The sequence below is a fragment of the Cheilinus undulatus genome, linkage group 17 (genome assembly GCF_018320785.1).
Source record: "Cheilinus undulatus linkage group 17, ASM1832078v1, whole genome shotgun sequence".
Lineage (NCBI taxonomy): Eukaryota > Metazoa > Chordata > Actinopteri > Labriformes > Labridae > Cheilinus > Cheilinus undulatus.
The window spans coordinates 16,931,041-16,950,044 of record NC_054881.1 but is presented as its reverse complement, the minus strand read 5'-3'; the positions used below and the strand labels follow the sequence as shown (position 1 = coordinate 16,950,044).

The 19,004-nt window shown below is 37.4% G+C and overlaps 1 protein-coding gene across 2 annotated transcripts in view; it reads right to left on the bottom strand.

Moving 5' to 3' along the window:
• The window catches only part of LOC121524691 (WD repeat-containing protein 7), a 131,783-nt gene extending 113,675 nt beyond the window's left edge, over positions 1-18,108 (bottom strand). For both annotated transcript variants that reach the window (XR_005993164.1, XM_041810156.1), the window contains exons 1-13: positions 17,963-18,108; positions 16,306-16,477; positions 16,079-16,185; positions 14,285-14,363; positions 14,007-14,181; positions 13,667-13,743; positions 12,877-12,996; positions 12,261-12,406; positions 11,883-11,985; positions 3,859-4,006; positions 1,680-1,795; positions 1,227-1,359; positions 478-698 (exon numbers count right to left, since the gene is read on the bottom strand). Coding sequence is in view for 1 of the 2 variants with exons in the window: in XM_041810156.1 (XP_041666090.1) it covers positions 478-698; positions 1,227-1,359; positions 1,680-1,795; positions 3,859-4,006; positions 11,883-11,985; positions 12,261-12,406; positions 12,877-12,996; positions 13,667-13,743; positions 14,007-14,181; positions 14,285-14,363; positions 16,079-16,185; positions 16,306-16,464 (1,584 nt within the window). In the remaining variant the exon portion in view is untranslated. The remainder of the gene's footprint in view (positions 1-477; positions 699-1,226; positions 1,360-1,679; positions 1,796-3,858; positions 4,007-11,882; positions 11,986-12,260; positions 12,407-12,876; positions 12,997-13,666; positions 13,744-14,006; positions 14,182-14,284; positions 14,364-16,078; positions 16,186-16,305; positions 16,478-17,962) is intronic.
• Positions 18,109-19,004: the final 896 nt, after the last annotated feature.

The following is a 19,004-nucleotide window of genomic DNA, read 5'->3' as shown; positions in this document are numbered from 1 at the left end:
AGACTTATCAAACAAAAAATATTTTGTTATATTTTTAAAATTTGGAAACTTAATTTAAGGTTTCATGAATATTTTTGTAGCAAAGGGCAGATGCTTAACCTCCAAAGTCTTGATTAAAATAGTTTGGAAACAGGGCTACTGCACATTTCTGCCTATTAGATCATAATGTCACTTAAACAATATGATCTTTTCATTTGGGTTCATGCTGGCTGGTAGTGTGTCTGTGCATTTAGCATTTCACCACAACAAAAGAACAGCATTAAAGTTATTTCCTTAGTAACTACAACTGCGTCATCCTCTTAACATTTCCATCTAATGTCAGAAAAATAACAAACCCCTTTTCAATAGCTTCATCACACACAGAGGCAACAAAGAATGAAAGGAAAAAAAGAAAATAAATAACGGAACAAAAGAGAAGATGTGAGGAAAAAGCCACAAAGAAACAAACATAAAAAGTGATATGCGGTTTGGTCTTACGCTGCAGTTTTCAGGTGGGACAATGAGCTGCGTGATCTCTCCTCCATGGACACAGAAGATGTGCTTCATCTCTCCAGTGAAAATGTCCCACACGATGACGGAGAAGTCGACTCCTCCAGACACCAGTGAGCGCTGGTCGTAGCGAGGGGAGATCTGGTATGGGTACAGGACGCAGGTCACTTTGTTTCTGTGACCTCGCAGGGTGCGGTGAGGAGGCCAGCCTGCAGGACAGACAGACACAACTTTTATAGCAAAAACTTTAAGTATGGCACTAAAATTACTGGAGTAAGATATGATGTATCCTATCTACTTTTTCTGATTTAAGTTTGACAGAAGCCAGTTGCTGTAAAAGATATTTAAAAATACACTTAAAAGCAGAGATACACAAGCATCTTCTATTCTCTGCTAAGTAAAATGATATATTTAAATCAAATACTTTTTATTAATGAAGTGTGGTTGCTGTAGAGCTTCTTACTCTTAAAGAAAAATCTGTTCTATTGGACTCAGAGCAAAAAAACACCCAGTGAAAATGGTCATGTTTAGACCGTCTTCTTGATATAATCTGCTGCAGCAAATCCAAAACTTGCTGTTCAATTTCAACAGAAAATGTGAAAATATTGACTATATACCAACATACCAGTTCCCTTCTATAATGTACATTTCAGAAAATATCCTAATCAATAATTTCTGTTCAGTGTTTGCCTGTATTATTCTCCTAGACCTGCCCTGACATTTCTCCCCCTCCTCACCTCTCCTGAGCATGTGCTCCCCCTGCAGCAGCTGGACGATGGCAGTCTGAGTGGCAGGAACCAGGATGATGCTGCCATCTTCCCTCCCACAGACCAGGCGGCCCTGAGACGGGATGTAAACGCTGGCTGTCACCTGAAGGTACAAAACAAAACACAGTAAGAAATCTTTAAACCAACAATCATAGGTAATCAATATGCTCAGCTTTAGTATTCTGAAGTAAGAAAACAAATAATGTCACATCTGAAATGATAATTAGGATACAAAACTGATGCAAATCAAAATTTTTCTAATGTTTAACTTCCTGCCACAAATATGGAAACAACAGTTGTTTTGCAGGATAGTAGTCTGAAGTCAGCATTAACTGTAGTATAATTTTACAATACAACACATTTTGTTCATGCATTCCTCACATACTTCAGAGCAGAAGGAGAAAAAATGTCTGAAATTCAAACCTTGATGGGTTCATCTTTTCCAGGCAGGACGCTGAGCTGGTCAATGATTCCTGCAGACACAGGTGTCAACTTATCAAACGCTTCCTGGAGACTGACGGTGGACGACACCTGCAGCTCTGTGCAGAGACAAAGACAGACAGAAATATATTTAAATCAGGAGGAAGTAGTTATTAGTTTAGAGACTGACATCCCAGATAAAGAGTCACAGGAAGGTTGTTATGATACATGCACACTGTCTGACTTTGAGAAATATCTTGGAAGATTTTAGGTACAGAAATGTTGGCAACATATATTTACAGTTTGTAGAAGTTTGCTGACAGTTTTGACATATTCGTAGCGTTCCTATGTGCATGTCTTTTGAAATAGAAGTAATTTAGTTTTCTTACAGCTTTGGCAGTTTTTTATACTATTGTTCAAAATAATGACAGAACGTATTGTGAGACTATAAATATTTCAAAGCTGAGAAATATAGCTGAAGAGCTCCTTCCCTTTATTTCCACTGATAAGTGACTATTTGTGAACTGAGACATATTAGCACAACTTTTCAGTGGATCTTAACAATTTTCTGGGGAAACACTGAAGGAAAGGGGTTTAAATTGGGTTTAAATTGATTTTAAAAATAAAACTTATCACAGTCCCACCTTTTTGGATATACAACTGCAAGTTAATGGGTGTTGGAAGCCTTTTTAATCCAAAATTTAAAACTTTATACTTTGGGAAGGTTGTGCACATTTTGTGTGCTTTTCATTCTACATTTTATGACCATTTTGGCTGTGTTCATGTACAGCATATGGCAAGAATTTTGGCCAATTGTGTATTTTTATTTGATCTTATTATTTCTAGCTCAGTTCCTACAATAAGTCTAAAATACAGTGTTAAAAAGAAAGAGTTACAATCAATCTGTTAATCTCACTTCCATTAAAGCACAATACATGCATTTTTATTATAACTGGGTGTCATTCTTGGTTTTTCCCCTTGGAATTGATCATCTTTACTACTTTCCACCAGATGGCGTCCTTTTGACCATATTTGGCATATGGGAAGAAGAGCATGTTAAACATTCACAAGACAATGCATAAAACTCAATGTTGCGGCTAATTATTCACATATCCGAGGTTGTAATGATTAAAAAAATACTTTGCATGTAGTATATTGAAAACAATTAATCTTTCTGATTTTGTTTTACATCAGATACATGGTGGCATCATAATAACAAACTGGCATTCAAGGGTGAAAATCTTAAAAAAAAATAATTAATATTTGATATTGATAATTAGGTCAGTTGTAGTAAAAAAAATGAGCTCAATGAAAGTAGAGTAAAATATTTATGTATAACATTTCTTATCACAACAACCCCTAAGGGTTGAACAAAAACAAGAGCCCCAGCTAGAGATAGTCTCTTTGTTGTTGTTTATACATATAACAAATTAATAATAGCTCTTTTTTAACATAACAAACAAATATCTTGACTTATTCGATACTGCTAGTTAAAATCATAAGCATTCAGTCTAAATAAAGACATAATAAAATACATTTTAAGGGATTTTTGATCAATTATGGCGGAGGGCGATTTCCAAAAATGCTAAATCTAGTCTCTTTTTGAACCTTTTCTACCACACAGAAGCTGATTTTGGCCACACGATGTCCATTAGCTTCCTTCTTTCACAACTGTCTCAAGAGCGGTTTTTAGTCCTACTTCACATCAACATTAAACAAATAGAAAAGGTCGAGCTTCATAACCAGTGAGGTACAAGTGCATCTAAAAAAACAGAATTCATTTAATTGAATTTAAACATCAGCTTGTGACTCTACAGCTGTTTACCTTGATGGCTCAATATCCTCTACACCTCCATGTTTCCCTCTGCAAGGCTGCTTACAATGTGTGCTCCTTTATCATGTTTTAGACTGGCATTATTAATGACTTTTTTAATGTACATGTCCATTCAGAGCTGTTTATTTAAAAATAATTAGCAATGTAACTTTAACAATAGCAATATTTTTTCAGTGTTCTTTATGTTGCTGTCTTTTTACTTCATGTTTAATGTTTCTAGTAGAACTATCCTGTCCATATTTTCAGAATAAAGGAAAATCACCCAGTGGACTTTGTTATGTTGCCGTTTATCGAGACCAAATTGGAGTTTCCTCTCAGGGGAAATCACAGTACCACATCAGTTCATACCTGCAGGCGTGGGCTGTGGCTGCCTGGGCGCAGCGTCTGGGATGCTCCACAGGGACAGTCTGCCTGCTGAGTCTCCCTGGATCAGCAGCTTGTGGAACGGCTCCCGTCGGCCATAGAAGAACCGAGTCACGGGAGGACAGATCAGGAGCTGCAGGATGGATAGAAAAATGTCAACATTCCCTTAAAGCATGTGTAAAATACTGTTACTTGGAATTCCAGCCTTCTGAATATTAAATTAACATTTCTCCTGTTGTTGGACTTTTTTAGTTATGCTTTTATGCTATCTTGGAGTTAAGTTGAAAGCCCACATGAAGCTGAAATGTTTGGCTTTGTTTCCTTATTTCATTCATAAAAACAGCAAAAACACAGCAAATGACAAAAAAAACAAACACATGCTGCTACATCTGCACTCCTATAATAGCTGAGAAATTAAAATCACATGATCATGAATACTGACTGGTTTCAACATGCCATTCAGGTTTGCCATTCAGGTAAGAGTGGATACAAGCTTTAAATGAAGTGTTGCAGCAAAATTAAAACAATATTTCATGTAGTAATAAACAGTCCAACCCTTTGCTTTGTTCAGCAACATTGTGAGGTGTAACATCTGTCCACTGATGGAAATCATGGACAAAATCAAGAGCCATAGACATGGACATTTGTGTCAAATCTATCACTCTGGATATGTGAGATTGTGGCGTGTTCGTACATGGGACTGGGAAGTAATCAAGGCTGCAGAGGGAAAACAGGATCAAGTGAAATGAGGTCAGTTCTGATAAGAAACCTGAGTAGATGAGTCTCATAGCCAGCGATGAATTAAAGAAGACAACTTCTTACATACCATAACCCAATATGAATTAACGGGGACACCAGATATCACTCTGGAGATTAAATATGTATGTCTTAAACACGCAGCATATACTCTGCCATCAGGGAGCTCTAATCAAAACAATAACAGATGACACGGTGCTCAGCTCTGCCCATTTCTGCTGCTAATGGGGACTCTTTTTAGTAAGAATGAGGGAGGAAAGTTATTAAAAGTGGCCTAGCTCACAGCACAAACCAGGAAGGTCACTTATAACAGCTTTTCTCCCTCATTATATGAAAATCATCCATGAAACCAAAAGAGGGATTAAGTGTTGAGTAAACAAGATACTATACAGTGTGCAGATTTTAATGAAGAGTCCTCAACTCAAAACAACATTTATGCATCAGAGGTGGACAGAGCTAAGCGATGCATCTGGGGTCGGGCTGGGGTGACTGAACTTGCAGCTGATAGTAGAAATAATCGGGATAAGTCACAAGTAAGCGGCACAAAACATGAATGAGATACAGCAACAGAGAAGCAGCTCCGAGTAGCTGCCCACACCTCCTTATTTAGCAGTCTTAGATGCAACATCCATCGGGAAATCCACTGTGAAAACACCTTATGATAATGGAGAAACTTATTACCAATCTAAATAATTTTTCAGATGGCCCGTTTTCTACAGCAGGAGCAAACTAAAATGTAACATGTCACCACTGTTTCTTGTTCTGCTGGTCTTCTCTGTCCACTTTGAGGACCAGTTCCTGAAACTAAAACATGAACAGCTGAGATGATCCATCCTAGTGATAAATGATGGGCAGGATGGAAGTTAGTGAACCTGTGGGTATGTAAAGATGTGCAGCCATCACTATGGTAACCATACATTATAACAGGAAAAGAAGCAGGATTCAGTGAGTTTGGTTCATCTTAATGCTGTGGATGATCACAGAGGGAATGCAAAGTGCCACAAAAGGTTGTTTGCTTCACACCGCAGACAATAAAACACACAAAACCCAAACCACATCTTAACTTAAGACGTGAATAAAAACAAAAGATAATACTAGAGGAAGGGAGAGAACAAAATAATCCCAATCTACAAGGACTTGTTTAGGATTTGCTTTTTAGGTTAGCTTTGTGCTGTTAGGAACTATTTATCATGAGTATTTTTGACTAAAGTACTATATTTCATGGTTGTACAACTGCAAATGATGCATCATTCCACAATAAAATAGTTCTTGTTCTTTGCAAATCCTGACCACCCTGAATTTATCCTGTTGTTTATTTCTTTGTTGGTTCCTGGCTCTTAGCCTGGAAATTTATTTGCTTAAACATGGTCTTCAAATTATTGTGGGATTTCTGGTAGAGATGTTTGATACCATTTTTTCCTTCCTGATACCAATACCAAGGTGTTGAGTATCGGCCAATACCAAGTACCGATCCAATACCGGTGTGAACTTTTTGGAATGACTGTGCAGACTAGCTAATATTTAGACCTATATTTGACTCAGAACATGGCTCAACAAATAGAATAGTTAATGTACAGCATCTCTGTGATCCTAAAGTTGTTTTTCTGCTGATTATTGAGTTTTAATGCTAATATATTAAAATAAAAATACACAGGCTCTTTCTATCTCTTTCTCCATTATGCTCTATTCAGGCAGCATCATGTGATTATGGAACAGCCTGCAACTGGCTGATGGACTCTCACAAAGGGTAAACAATATGACGGTTAGCATTAAAGCTAGCGGTAATAAATGGTGGTAATTTGTTTAAAATGGATAAAAAGACGTTCAGTATCGGGTTTGCTGGTGTGGATTTAATCATTTAAGTCCCCAAAAGTCAAGTTCCAGGTTTGCTGAAATTGCTGCCACAAGGGATTCAAAGGCATCTGTAGTGTCAATGGGAAGACACAGTGGCTAGTTTAAGAGGAAAAACAAGTAAGAGGCAAAAATGTATGGTTTAAAAGTTATTTAACTTTTGATAAACTGTGTCACTTCTTGTTATGTATGACAGTGCCGGTCTAGAAAGGCATTTTAAAGATCACATTCAGGTTCCTTTGGTTTTTCTTAGCTGCTCTAAAAACAGTAGCTCGTGCATGCAGTGTTTTCTGGCAGCGAAGAAGAAATGATTTCTAGTTTATAGCGCTAACATTTAGGATGGCTAAAAGAAGCAAAATATAAAGTTAAACCAAACAGTATCAGATTGGTGCATGAACTCGTGTACCCGCCAATACCAATACCTGCATTTTAAGCAGTATTGGACGTATATCCATTAATGATATCGAATCGGAACAACTTTAGTTTCTGTGAGTTAATTATTTACATATCCAAAAGCATTTTTTAGAACAGGGAGATGTTATTTTTAGAAAAACATAGGAAAGAGTTAACATGAAAATTTCAAGTCCTTCATGTCCATAATATATCTAGTTTGTATGATTATCATTTATTTTGGTGGTTTCCAGTTCATAAAGAAACATATAAACTTTATAGAATCCAAAAATGCATTGTATTTCTATCCCTTTCTGATCAGTTTCTCTGGCTTGTTCTAATTTCCCGGACTTTGCATGTATCTTCATTAGTATGAAGACAGATGAGGAGGGTGATGGAGCTTTTGGAAGAGGAGTTTTGTTTTAGTGGGAGGAGAGCATGAGGGAAGTGAACCAGAATGAGTTCAGTCTCTCAGTCAGGCAGGAAGGAAACAGACGAGAGGAGCAAACCTAACAGGCAGGTCACTTAGACATCAGCAACTCAGCGGCTCACATGTCTTTACTAATAAATAATAAATCTCTGCACAAGATTTAATAAACATCAGTCGCATTCTTTTAAATACAGAGTCTGATTTTGTTTACTTTTTAACAAACTTACATTCGTAAATAGTTTTCCTTTCATTATGGCATTCCCCAAGGTTCAAGTCTCAGCCCACTAATGTTTTCATTATACTTGAATACATACTCATTCGGCTGACATACAACTAATTTTTGGAGAGAGTTTCTGAGGCATTTAATCAAAAAGATGCACCATTTCACCATAGCACTGGAATTTATTAGCTTAAAGTTTGATTGCCTTTATTTAAAAATCAGAACAATAGCAACAGAAAATAGCAAAGTACAGTTTCTCTGATAAGCAAAGCCTTGATTTAAACCATTATGTTTCTGTATTGATAACTTGATTGTTAATGGTCTATCACAATTTTGTGAATGTTATCAGCATGTAAAGAGAGCAACACCATGCAATCTATCCAGAAGGTAAATGCCAGCACACTATATACAGTATGTTTTGTTTTTATCTTTGTTTGTACTAGCATTTTTAAAACCATATTATTTTTATTTCTGTCATTAGTTGAATCTATTTGCTCTTCTCTTTGTGATACCTTCTGTCCAGAGTCAATATCTCCAGTCTGGGATTAACAAAGTTAAGCTTATTTTAAAAATGTCAAGGAAAGTAAAAGCTTTAAAGGGGACATATTTCACTCTTTTCAGACAAGTTAATATTGTTCTCAGAGGTCCCCAAAACATGCCTGTGATGTTTGTTGCTGTAAAAACACTCAAGTATTGGATTTTTGCATGTTAAAAAAACCCCTCTTTTTCAGCCCTGCTCAGAACGAGCTGTTTCTGTGTCTGTGGCTTTAAATCTTAAGTAGCTGTCTGACTTCACTCCTCTCAGGAAATGGATGTAGCTTAATGGATGTGACTCTCCAGATCCTCCTCTCAGCTAGCAGCTGAGAGGAGGATCTGCAGAGGAGGGCAGAACTCTCTTCCTAGCCGGATGGGCCAACTGAACCTGGGGGCGGGGCTAACTCCCCCCCATGACATCATGAGGGGAAAATCTGACAACGGCTTGTTTCAGCACACATTTTCTGAAAGGTGGAGAAAGAGAGGGAGGGAGAGAATTGATTTTTCTGGTACTTGAGGGGACTGTGGACAGGCCAGGGGCACATATTCTTGTTAGAAACGCCTGAAAAATGACTTTTGCATAATATGTCCCCTTTAAATGTGTTTTAGCAAACTGGGTGGTAACTATAAAGTAGAAATTAGATTACAGCTCATAATAACAGGTTTCATGGCATTATTTTGGTTATTTGTGCTACAGGTTTAAGAGAAAACACGAACCACATTTAAAACTTGGCAAATGTTGCTGTTTAATTGTTAAGAACCCTTTTTTCCTGATTTTAGGCTCTGCAGTGAAATTACAAAGCTTTACTTTAACCAAACAATGATATAATAAAAACACTTTGCTTTAAATTTGTATAATTTGAATGTTGGGAGTGATAGAATCTTCTACATTCATCTGAAACTGTTTTGGATGATATGTAAACATAAGTTAGCACCTTTTTTGGTTAATTATTTTAGTCATAATGCTTTAAAGCCCTTTAAACTCTTGCAAAATGTTGTCAAACAGAAATGTCTGACCACTTAGGCGATCTTTTATTGAGAGTTAAACCATTCTTATTGTTTCTGAAATTAAAATGACTGGTGACGGTCTAGAAGGGACAAAAATATACATTCATCGATGGATAAATTCTCCCTCCTGTTTAATGATTTAGCCTCAATGTGAGCCACTGAGTGGATGTCTCTTATTCACAGCTGTTATCACAGTCCACTCCTCTCAGCTCGGGTTATTTCTGGCTGAGCTGCAAAGCCACAACCACCAAAACGACAAGATGACTCTTAGAAATATGGGAATAATAGTACCTTTCAAATAATATATTGTACCCCTGACTTACTCCAGTGAACCAGCAACTTAAAACTGACACAAACTTTATCACAAAAGTCATACCACTGTTTGTAAACTAGTTCACATTAAAGTTGCATTACTTTATGTTGATTTCTGTACAAATCACAACCTAGGAAAATAAAGTAATTGAATGTTCCCTTTTCATAATAGGAAACTAAAATTATAACATTTTCAGTGCACTAACAACAAAAAAAGTTGCTTTGCAGCCCAGCTAAGAAACAGACCCATCTTCTTCCTGCCTTTTTTTCATAGTTAGCACTTTCTGGGGCTTACTGGCGCCTCTAGAGGCCGGTGGTGGAATAGCAGCTCTGGGGTGTAGAGCTCCAAGTCGAACCCGGTGGCAGGGAGGCACAGCACCTCCACAACCCCCACCTCCTCCTCCTCACCTCCTTCTCCTTCCTTCTGAGAGAAGTGAGGAGGTTTAAAGGAGGGTGGGGGGGCAGAGGACAACAGAAGGAACAAAAATAACAAAAAGCACAGACAACAAATAAATACATACAAGACAATAACTAATAAATGCACATAAAACAACATACTGAATGTCCAAATTAAATCAAAACACAAAAGACCACGGGCCAGGTTCACATACATGGAGTCAAGCTTTAACATTAACACTACAAAAGCACTGATAAAGTGACTTTTCTTCTTAGAGTCATCATCATGTCATCATTTAGTTCTGAACTAAAAGCTCGAATTAGAATTATGGCCAATTCATTTTTCTTATTTCCAACATCTTGATAAAACATTAAGATCAAACAAAATTATAACAAAAAGCAAAAAAAAAAACTACAACAGAAAACTTTAGAGACTCTTCCTGTTTGAAAAGAGGGTTAGATGAAATCAAGAACCTTTCTAGTACAACCCTTTTAATCCTAAAAATGAACTCAATTATAATTGAAGGCGTAGATCTTTGCAACACCAAATACAAGTGACCAAATAAGTAACCCTCAATGCAAGAAATCCACTGTTTGAAATAAAACTTTTATATTTTTTGCATGTTCAAGATAGAAAATTCAGATATAAATAAATGTCCACATCGCAAATTTCATTAGTCCAATCATGAAAGCTGTTCCATTGTCACTACCTTCCTTTTCATAACACTTATTAGTAAATACTTAACAAAAAATGTACTTTCTTTGTTTCCATCAATGTGAAAAGTCAAAAGGCACAGCTTTATTGCTCCGCTTATTATGTTCTTTTGGCAAATACGGACAGACGTAGAGACACTGAGTCATTATGCAGTTATTTGGGGGAAGAAAGCACCCCTTTCCATGCAAACTGGCCTTATGGCATTAAGCATCTAATGACATGGTTTGCAACAGCACAGCATAAATAGAGTAAAGATTTGTCTACTGTCTGTGAAAGCTGATGGAAGTGTACTGTTGTGATTTTTGATACACTAACTTTATGGAGATCAAGAAACAGCTCCACCTCTTAAATAAACTAGAAAAGCACTCAGAGAGTGCAGACCTCTGCCATTAGCCCTTTCTCCCAATAGTGAAGAATCCTTTAAAAACATTCCTGGATCCAGACGGTGATCCAGATCACTCCCAAAATCTAATTCGCCAATTACTCCCTCCCTGATGGGGTGGAGACAAGGTGAGGCAAAGCACTGGCTTCGCTACGTGTGAAAGTCATGGCAGAGGGTGAATATTCCTCTATTTCTCCCAGCATTGTGAGTATTCTCGCTACAAGTCGCTTTCTCTCTGTTATGCTCCGACTTGTCTCCTCGACCGGGCGTGCGTATTTCAAACTCCATAAACTCCAAAACTTTGGATAAGTTACTCATGTCCGCCATCTCCTGGTGTAAAGTGGTAACAGTGCAGCCCTATCTCCCCATAGTACAGAATCCTGTATTCCTGGATCCAGACGGTGATCCGGATCAATCCCAAAATCTAATCAGTTCTTCCTTACCCCATTTCTGACATTTCCTGAAAATTTCCTGAAAATCTGTCCTTGACCTTTTTAGTTATGTTGCTAACAAGTCCCGTACACAACACATGTTAAAAAGCCATTTTTGATTGACAGATATCTTGACAGGCAGACACTACCTCCATAAGGCCGGCTTTAGTGCTAGCTTAGTTGACAGGAAGTGGAGCTCAGTGGGCGGGCTCTTGGTGCCATTAGGTTGATCGAAAGTTCGGTTGTTATCATGATTTCAATACGGAGGCCACCACGAATTGGCTTCAAAAGCTGTTTGAGTCCAACAGCAGTCCTATTGTAATCAAATGGTTGACGTCACACAGGCTTATTGTGTCTACAGTCTATGGTTTAAACTGATGGTATAGAAGCTAATAGGTCAAAACATAGAAAGTGGCCCTGTCTCTCTGGGTTTTCAGCATCTTTACAGCAAGGTAACAAAGTTTTATTTGAAATGAATAAAAGACTCTAATATAACTGTAATTTTGCTTTTGTATTATTCTAAATAAATGTCTTAACAAATGTTTTGTACTACACATAAGTTATAATGGGAATGGAGGACTGACCTGTTTGTCTGAAAAACCCGTGATACTGTAGATCAGAGGAGGGATCGAGCCTTCTTTAGTTTTCCCAACATCACTGCGGAAATGTTCACTAGCAGGGGAACAGCTGAGGAACAAACAAACAAACACATGGTTAGTCCAAATGTACAGACAGCCAGAAGAATAATCTTAGCAGTTACGCTTCCATGATTGGAAAATGAATTCAGTGGTTATTTTAAGCATTGATGATCCAATAAAAACAGTCCTACAACCACTGTCAGTTTAAGAAAGGCTAATTTAATGGATGTGCATGAGCATATGGGGAGTTTAAACTATACCATCTATTTCCATACATAAAGGTGCCTAAATAAGCCGTTGAAGGAGCAGAGGCTGAAGACTTACCTGGCAGGTAGCTTGTAGATGTAACTGCAGCCGTCTTCAGTCCAGATGATGACTTTATCAGCGGCAATGAACTCTCCTCCAGTCCAGGCTTGGTCATTCTCACTGGGCACCGAGCAGAGCAACGAATAGTCGGCCGCATCAAACACCTAACAAGACACACATTAGTTATTGTGGCGATCAGCTCTATCGCCAGCACTCAAGGTAAATATTTAGGGCTACTCAGTATTCTACTCCATTTTAATATAGTTCTGGTAAAAATCAAACAATAACGATGCATGTTTCATTATCACTGAAACCAAAGAAGTCTTTAGTACTCCACAATCGGTAATTTCTCATTTTAATTACCAAAAAATGCAGGATATCTTGTGCACTCATGAATTTGCAAAAATATGTTCAAACATTTCAGGACCTAATGCTGCCAAAAGAAATGTGCAATTAGACACTGTCCTGGCTCGATGCTTTGCAGCGTTTTTTTGTTCAAATATGGCTGAAATGCTTCATTATTCTCGATAATGTAAATTAATACAAATAACAAAGACTGTATGTTTTTGAAACACTTTGTTTCAAACTTAACTGCCTTGGTCCTTGATGAGTATTAGTTAGCATTGGTTCTTACCCTCCAGTACTTTGAACAGACGACGAGTAGGCTGCTCTGAGTGAAAGTGCAGAAGGAAACACTCTGACAGCCCTGGCAGTAGATGGGTTTGGACTCTTCTTCAAACACAGGGTCCAAGTCCTGAACACACAAAAACACATCAGATTAGAGTGGCCTACCCCAATCCTCAGAATGCTGCGGCCCAATATGAAATCTGAAAATTCTCAGGGGCCCACTAAAAACTCTCATAGATCCATAACATGAGACTTATAGTTATTACAGTTGACTTGTGCCAAGTGAAATATCTTCAAACATCCCTTTTTGCTCCTTCTTCCCAGCTATAATTATTTATCAATGCCCTAAGAGACACGAAACTTATTAGGAAATAATTTGCAGAGTGACAAACTATAATGAAAAAAAAGCCACCATTGTTCACATATTTTTGATCCGGTATCTGTAAAGTCACTTACATTTTCTTTTTAATATTCATCTCTGTAATAGTGCTATGCAACTTCACGGGAGTCTTTACAGGTAACGTTGTCCCCAACATTACATGTCCATTTAGAACATTATACGGAGTGTCACTAGTTAATCCAACACCAATTAAACCGTGACACTGATTCTGTGACAAAAAAGCTGACATTCAAATAAAATCCTCTGGTTGAGATTGTTTTTTAGGTCTGGATTTGTTTTTCCAATCATTAACTTTTAAACAAGTATAATTTAGAATTTGGTTGGGAAATCCAGTTGTATTAAGTGTTTTTTTACAGACACAGGGCTGAAGTTAAAAAGCATCCTTATGTGTAAATACCTGCATCCTGCTGACCTCAGCTGTGATGATCCACACCTTTAAAATGCCCGTCACAGACACAGCCACCACGGTGTCCTCTGTACAGACAGAAAAATAGGGGATCATGGTTAATCTTATCAGTCTTTCTCTGTTTACATGAGAGCACATGTTCATGTGTCATGCACTAAAATTTAACATGATGGTGCAATGAGACAAAATAGCAAATTAACTTGAGAACTTTCCAACAGTAGAGCTAGAATTTGATCATATATGCATTTGTGTTCCCAATGAAATTGAAATCTCCCAACCTCTCCTAGAAAAATAAAAAAACAGTTGTTGAATCTCGGTCTGTGTCTCTCACCTTGTGTTCTGTGTGATCGGATGATGCTCATGGAACTGATCCAGTCAGGAGAGATCTTGGACACCAGAGAGTACAGGACCTCCAGGCTGGTAGCATCAATCACAAGGATTTCTGGGTAATGGCCATTACAGAGCAGACGTCCCTCTCTCTCAGTGCCAATAGTAAACTGGTAGAACTGGAGAACCACAGCAGAGGGGGAGAGCATGATGAAACGACCGCATTATAAAGAAAATAACAGCTTATTTTAGGTATTCAGGTTATGTTTGTGCGGGTCTTACATTTATGCCAGTGTGAGCACAGGCCAGCTTTGTGAACTCAATGCAGCGTCCATCATTCACATCCCATAAACACATCTCTCTGTGGAAACATTAGAAAACAGATGTTAGACAAAAACAAGCACAAATTTTTCTGCAAACCAAAAATCACAGCTCAGGAAAACTTGGAAATTTTATGTACCTGTTCTATTTGATTAAAGGTGTATTCAAAATGCAATGGCAAAAGATCAACAATAATAATTGCTAATAAGGGAATAAAATAGTAACAACAGGTCTTAAAAGCTGTTCAAAATAAAGCAAAGGCATGAAAAATGAATAAAAAGCAGTGAAAATGACTTCAAAACAAAAATGATTAGAACTATAAATATAGATATATGACATCATATCAAATGGGGGTCAAAACAAACCCAAGGATAAAAAACATGTTGAAAAAACACGGTATCACTACCATGCCCAAACACAATTAACCCCCAAAATCCACTTTGTTTGAACTGTGTGAGTTTGCACTTCCTCGGTCTTGGCTTTGGTACAGTGCGAGTACTCATGCATGTGCAAAAGCATGTGTGCAGGTGCATGGGTGTGATGTACAGTGCTTATATAAATCATTCACCCCCTTGGATGTTAAAAAAAAAGTTCTTTGATCTGATAAGACCAAAATTACATGTTTTGGTCATCAAGGAAGACCCTATGGTTGGCAATCAACAAACTCTGCACATCAACACAAACACACTATCCCCACTGTGCATCATGCTGTGGGGATGTATCTTGGCAGCCAGCCCTGGAAAGCTCGTACAGGTAGAGGGTAAAATGGATGTTGCAAAACACGGCTAGGGAGAAGATTTATCTTCCAGTGAGACAATGAGTGGAAGCATACACTGAAAGCTACACAGAAATGGTTTAAAGACAACAAGGTGAATGTTCTGGAGTGGCCCAGTTAAAGCCCTGGGGACTAGGGAGGGGGACAAATGTACCTCAAAACAATACGGGGCAACTCGCCCTAAAGTGAGTGACACCATAAGATTGAATTTTTCATATGTACGGTAATATAAAATTAGATCTATGACTGATCATTCAGGAGAAAAAAATAGGTTGTTTATTCCCTGGCTTTCAAAGTTGCATGTTTTAAGTTAGACTATTTAAAGAGGATGTCAAAACAAAAAGACGTTTAAGACAGAGAGCTAGACAGAGACTGCCCCTGTATGACAACAAGAGAGGCTTTCTGATCAGCTCTGTTGAGCTGTAACCACTGATAAACCAAGGAGTCATCTGGCATGAAATTAACTGATTGCAAATACCAAGTCAGGCCATAAAGCCTGCAAAAGACACTGCTTTAAACTCCACTTATGAGCAAAAGGCTTGCATAAAACTTTTACTCTTTGAATTTCAATCAAAAGGCACTGTTCTTTTTAGTAATAGCTATCAGTATCATAATAACCTATTCTCTACTCTAGAATGAGTAAACTTCCTCTGATGGAATACGATAAATACCAGTTAAATTTATTTCTTATGTGCATTGATGTGAGAGGAAAAAAGATCACACTAATAAAATAAACTTAATAACGAAAAGAGTAAAAGGCAAAGAAATTAGGTTGTTTTACAATAACAAAGTACAAAAAGTTACAGACAAAAGGATCAATGTGATAGTAAAAATAAAAATGAGAATATTTAAGAGACATCTCAACAACTGATGTTAACCATAAAATAAATGCTAAAGATTGTGGATGAGTTCCAGGAAAAATGTTTCACTTGCATTTTCACTTTCAATTTAAAACTTCTGGGATATCACAATATACTCACCCACTCTCCGAAGCACTGACAATGTACTGCTTGTCACTGCAAGCGCTGGCTTTGGACAGACAGGTGATGGAGGCGGTGTGGCCAAACAACATGGCTCTAGGACAAATCTGTATAAGAACATGAAGAAGAAGAAGAAGATTACAGCAGAGTTTAAATAGTGCAAAGTATTCAAATGACCTCCAAACAACCACCACAATTTTAACTACCACTCCTACTATCATCAGTACCTCGAGCTCAGGTGTCATGTCCCAGAGGCAGATCTGTCCATCATGGCAGCCAGTGATGATGGTGCTGAAGTCGTCCATCACCAGCAGGCTGCTGATGCAATGGGTAGGAGCTGTGCGGCCCCAGAGCACTATGGGTAGCACCAAGCTGTTCCCTGACATTATGCTGATGTGTCTGGAAAGGCAAACAGCAAAAAAAAGTCTGAATACCAGAATTTGAAGTATGGATATTATTCAAGCAAATCTTAAACAATATTGATGTCTGATTTAATACAATGGCAACCAAAATAGAATTCCTAAGTATCCAATATTGGTTAATTTGCATGTAATATTAGGGTTAATGATTACCCAAAAATGCAAGCAATCTCCTGCACACAGTCTTCCTTGCACACATACATTGACAGTGAAACTAAATATTTGACACAATCCTGATAATGCATTTTACATCCCTGTGTGAGTTTATATTCAATATACATGCAATCAGCTCATTACAATATGGATCACCAAGGCAATAAAAGTCTTCTTTGTGTCTTATGAGTCAGTAAAACACTGAAAACTGGCCTTTGCAGGAGTGTGCACTGTCTGAGTGTCCCTTAAGTTTGCTTCTGTATCCCTTTTTGTTTCCTTTTTTACAGATGATAAGTTTGTATTCCTGTGCATCAAACTCCGGATGTTTCACTGTTCATAATGTACAATATGCATGCAATTTCCTTCACAAATAATAAACACAATTTGATCAGTTTTTTTTACCTAGTCTAAGTAGGGTTGGATATCACATCCACCCATACAAGATATTGTTGTTCTGCATCATGAGATCAAATTTTTTATTAGTATGTTGTAAATTCTTCCCTTCTTTTAGCATAGTATTTAAGTATAGCATCTATAATTTCTTTTTTTCCATCAGCCAAAAAAAGACACAGAGAAAGACACTTCTCTAAAATCTTATCAATAATACTGCAGAATTTATCATTTTCAACAGCACTATGTGCCAAAAGAAATGTGATAACAAAAAGTAGCTGACACATACCAAGCAAACATCCTACCAAGGCATCTTTAAATGCTTATGTACAGCAAACGCAAGCACCATTACATATCAAATTTATAGTACAGTATAGGATCAAGCTGATATAATCAATGGTATAGCTACAAAAGTGCACGATCACTGTGACTTGAAATGGAAAATCTACGTATTAGCCTGATCATGGACACAAATTCACCCACCAGGGAGTCACGAATTATAGTCTTGTCACGAAGATTTAACACAGACACAGCTGCGACCGTTAAGAGATTAAAATACAGAGAATATTTTAAAAAATAATTTGGTCCTCATGCTTCATTTGTGTAATCAACATCGCCGTTACATAAAGATAAACAGGCTTCGTAGCAACACATTCAGGTAAGAAAACGAGAGCCAGTAGATATATGTTAGACACCAGACACACGAGGGACAGTCAGTTGCAGAGATTTTATCAGATTTTTTAATTCTGGCTACACATCGGTGATTTTCAGACATTAGAGGACACATTAGCCGTGCAGTGATCCATGAAATGCTATCGCTAACGTTCATAGACGTTAGATTACACCTGCAATGTCGCTACTACCGGGTTAGCATTGAGGCTAACAGAACCAAAACATCATGTAAAAAATGATTAATATTTACCTTAAAAGACGCTCTACTGTATCATTTCCTCACTACAGAAGAGTTTTCGACGAAAGCAAGCCTCTGCGGCCGATAAAGTCCGATATTATTCTATTTTTCGGCTTATTTTTAGCTGCTTATGACACTGACGAACCGATCTCATCGGTCAGCTGATCACGCGACAACTCAGAGTCACTTCCGGTCCAAAATAAAAGCAAGTAATGTAATAAGTGATAAAAATAAGTGAATGAAAAATGAAAAATTTACGTTTTTCAGTAAAAAGAGTAAAACAAGTAAAATAAATAAAACAAGTAAATTTTTATAAAAAATGTTTTTTATGCAAAAGGGGGAGAGCTGTGAAATAAACAGAGTTGTATTATCAAAATACACAAGGAATGCACACTGTGTGCAAAAAATGCACTCATAAATGAAGACGAACAATGTTATATTAACATATGATTAAGAAAAAAAAGTGTTATAAATATTTCAGAGGTCGAAAATAATTTTAATACATTTTTTATAAACAGTAACGTCCAGAATTTTTGAGAGGCACCTGGCTGCAGACATATTACATCCATAAAGACAGACGCACCTGGAAATCAGTTCAGGCTCTCCTGGAATTCTTGGCGTCGCTCAACAGAGGCAGTAAGGTGGAAGAGTTTGGAAAAGTGCAGTGGGAGGTTAGATTCCAAAAAAAATGTGTATTTTACTCAAACACAAACCTTTAAATCATAGAACAACATTCATTTTTCGGATCAATAGATGATAGATAAATCTAAATGTAATATACATTGTATAAGTGTATTTTATTGATAGGAAAAATGGAAATGTATGATAAATGGTCAGAAAATGAAAAAATGTGACAATTGTCTTGCTTGGTCGGCTTCCTGTGTGATTTACGCCTTCAAAATAAAATAAGATTAAAATACTTCAAATAGAGCGGTTTTGAAATTGGAGTGAGGCGGATTTTTGTTTTGAATTCCATCAAATCCAATTTGCTGTCTTGCCACTTCATTGCTGCTTGCAAAGAAATGGCGTTTGTGATCGTCTGGGTTTTTATCGT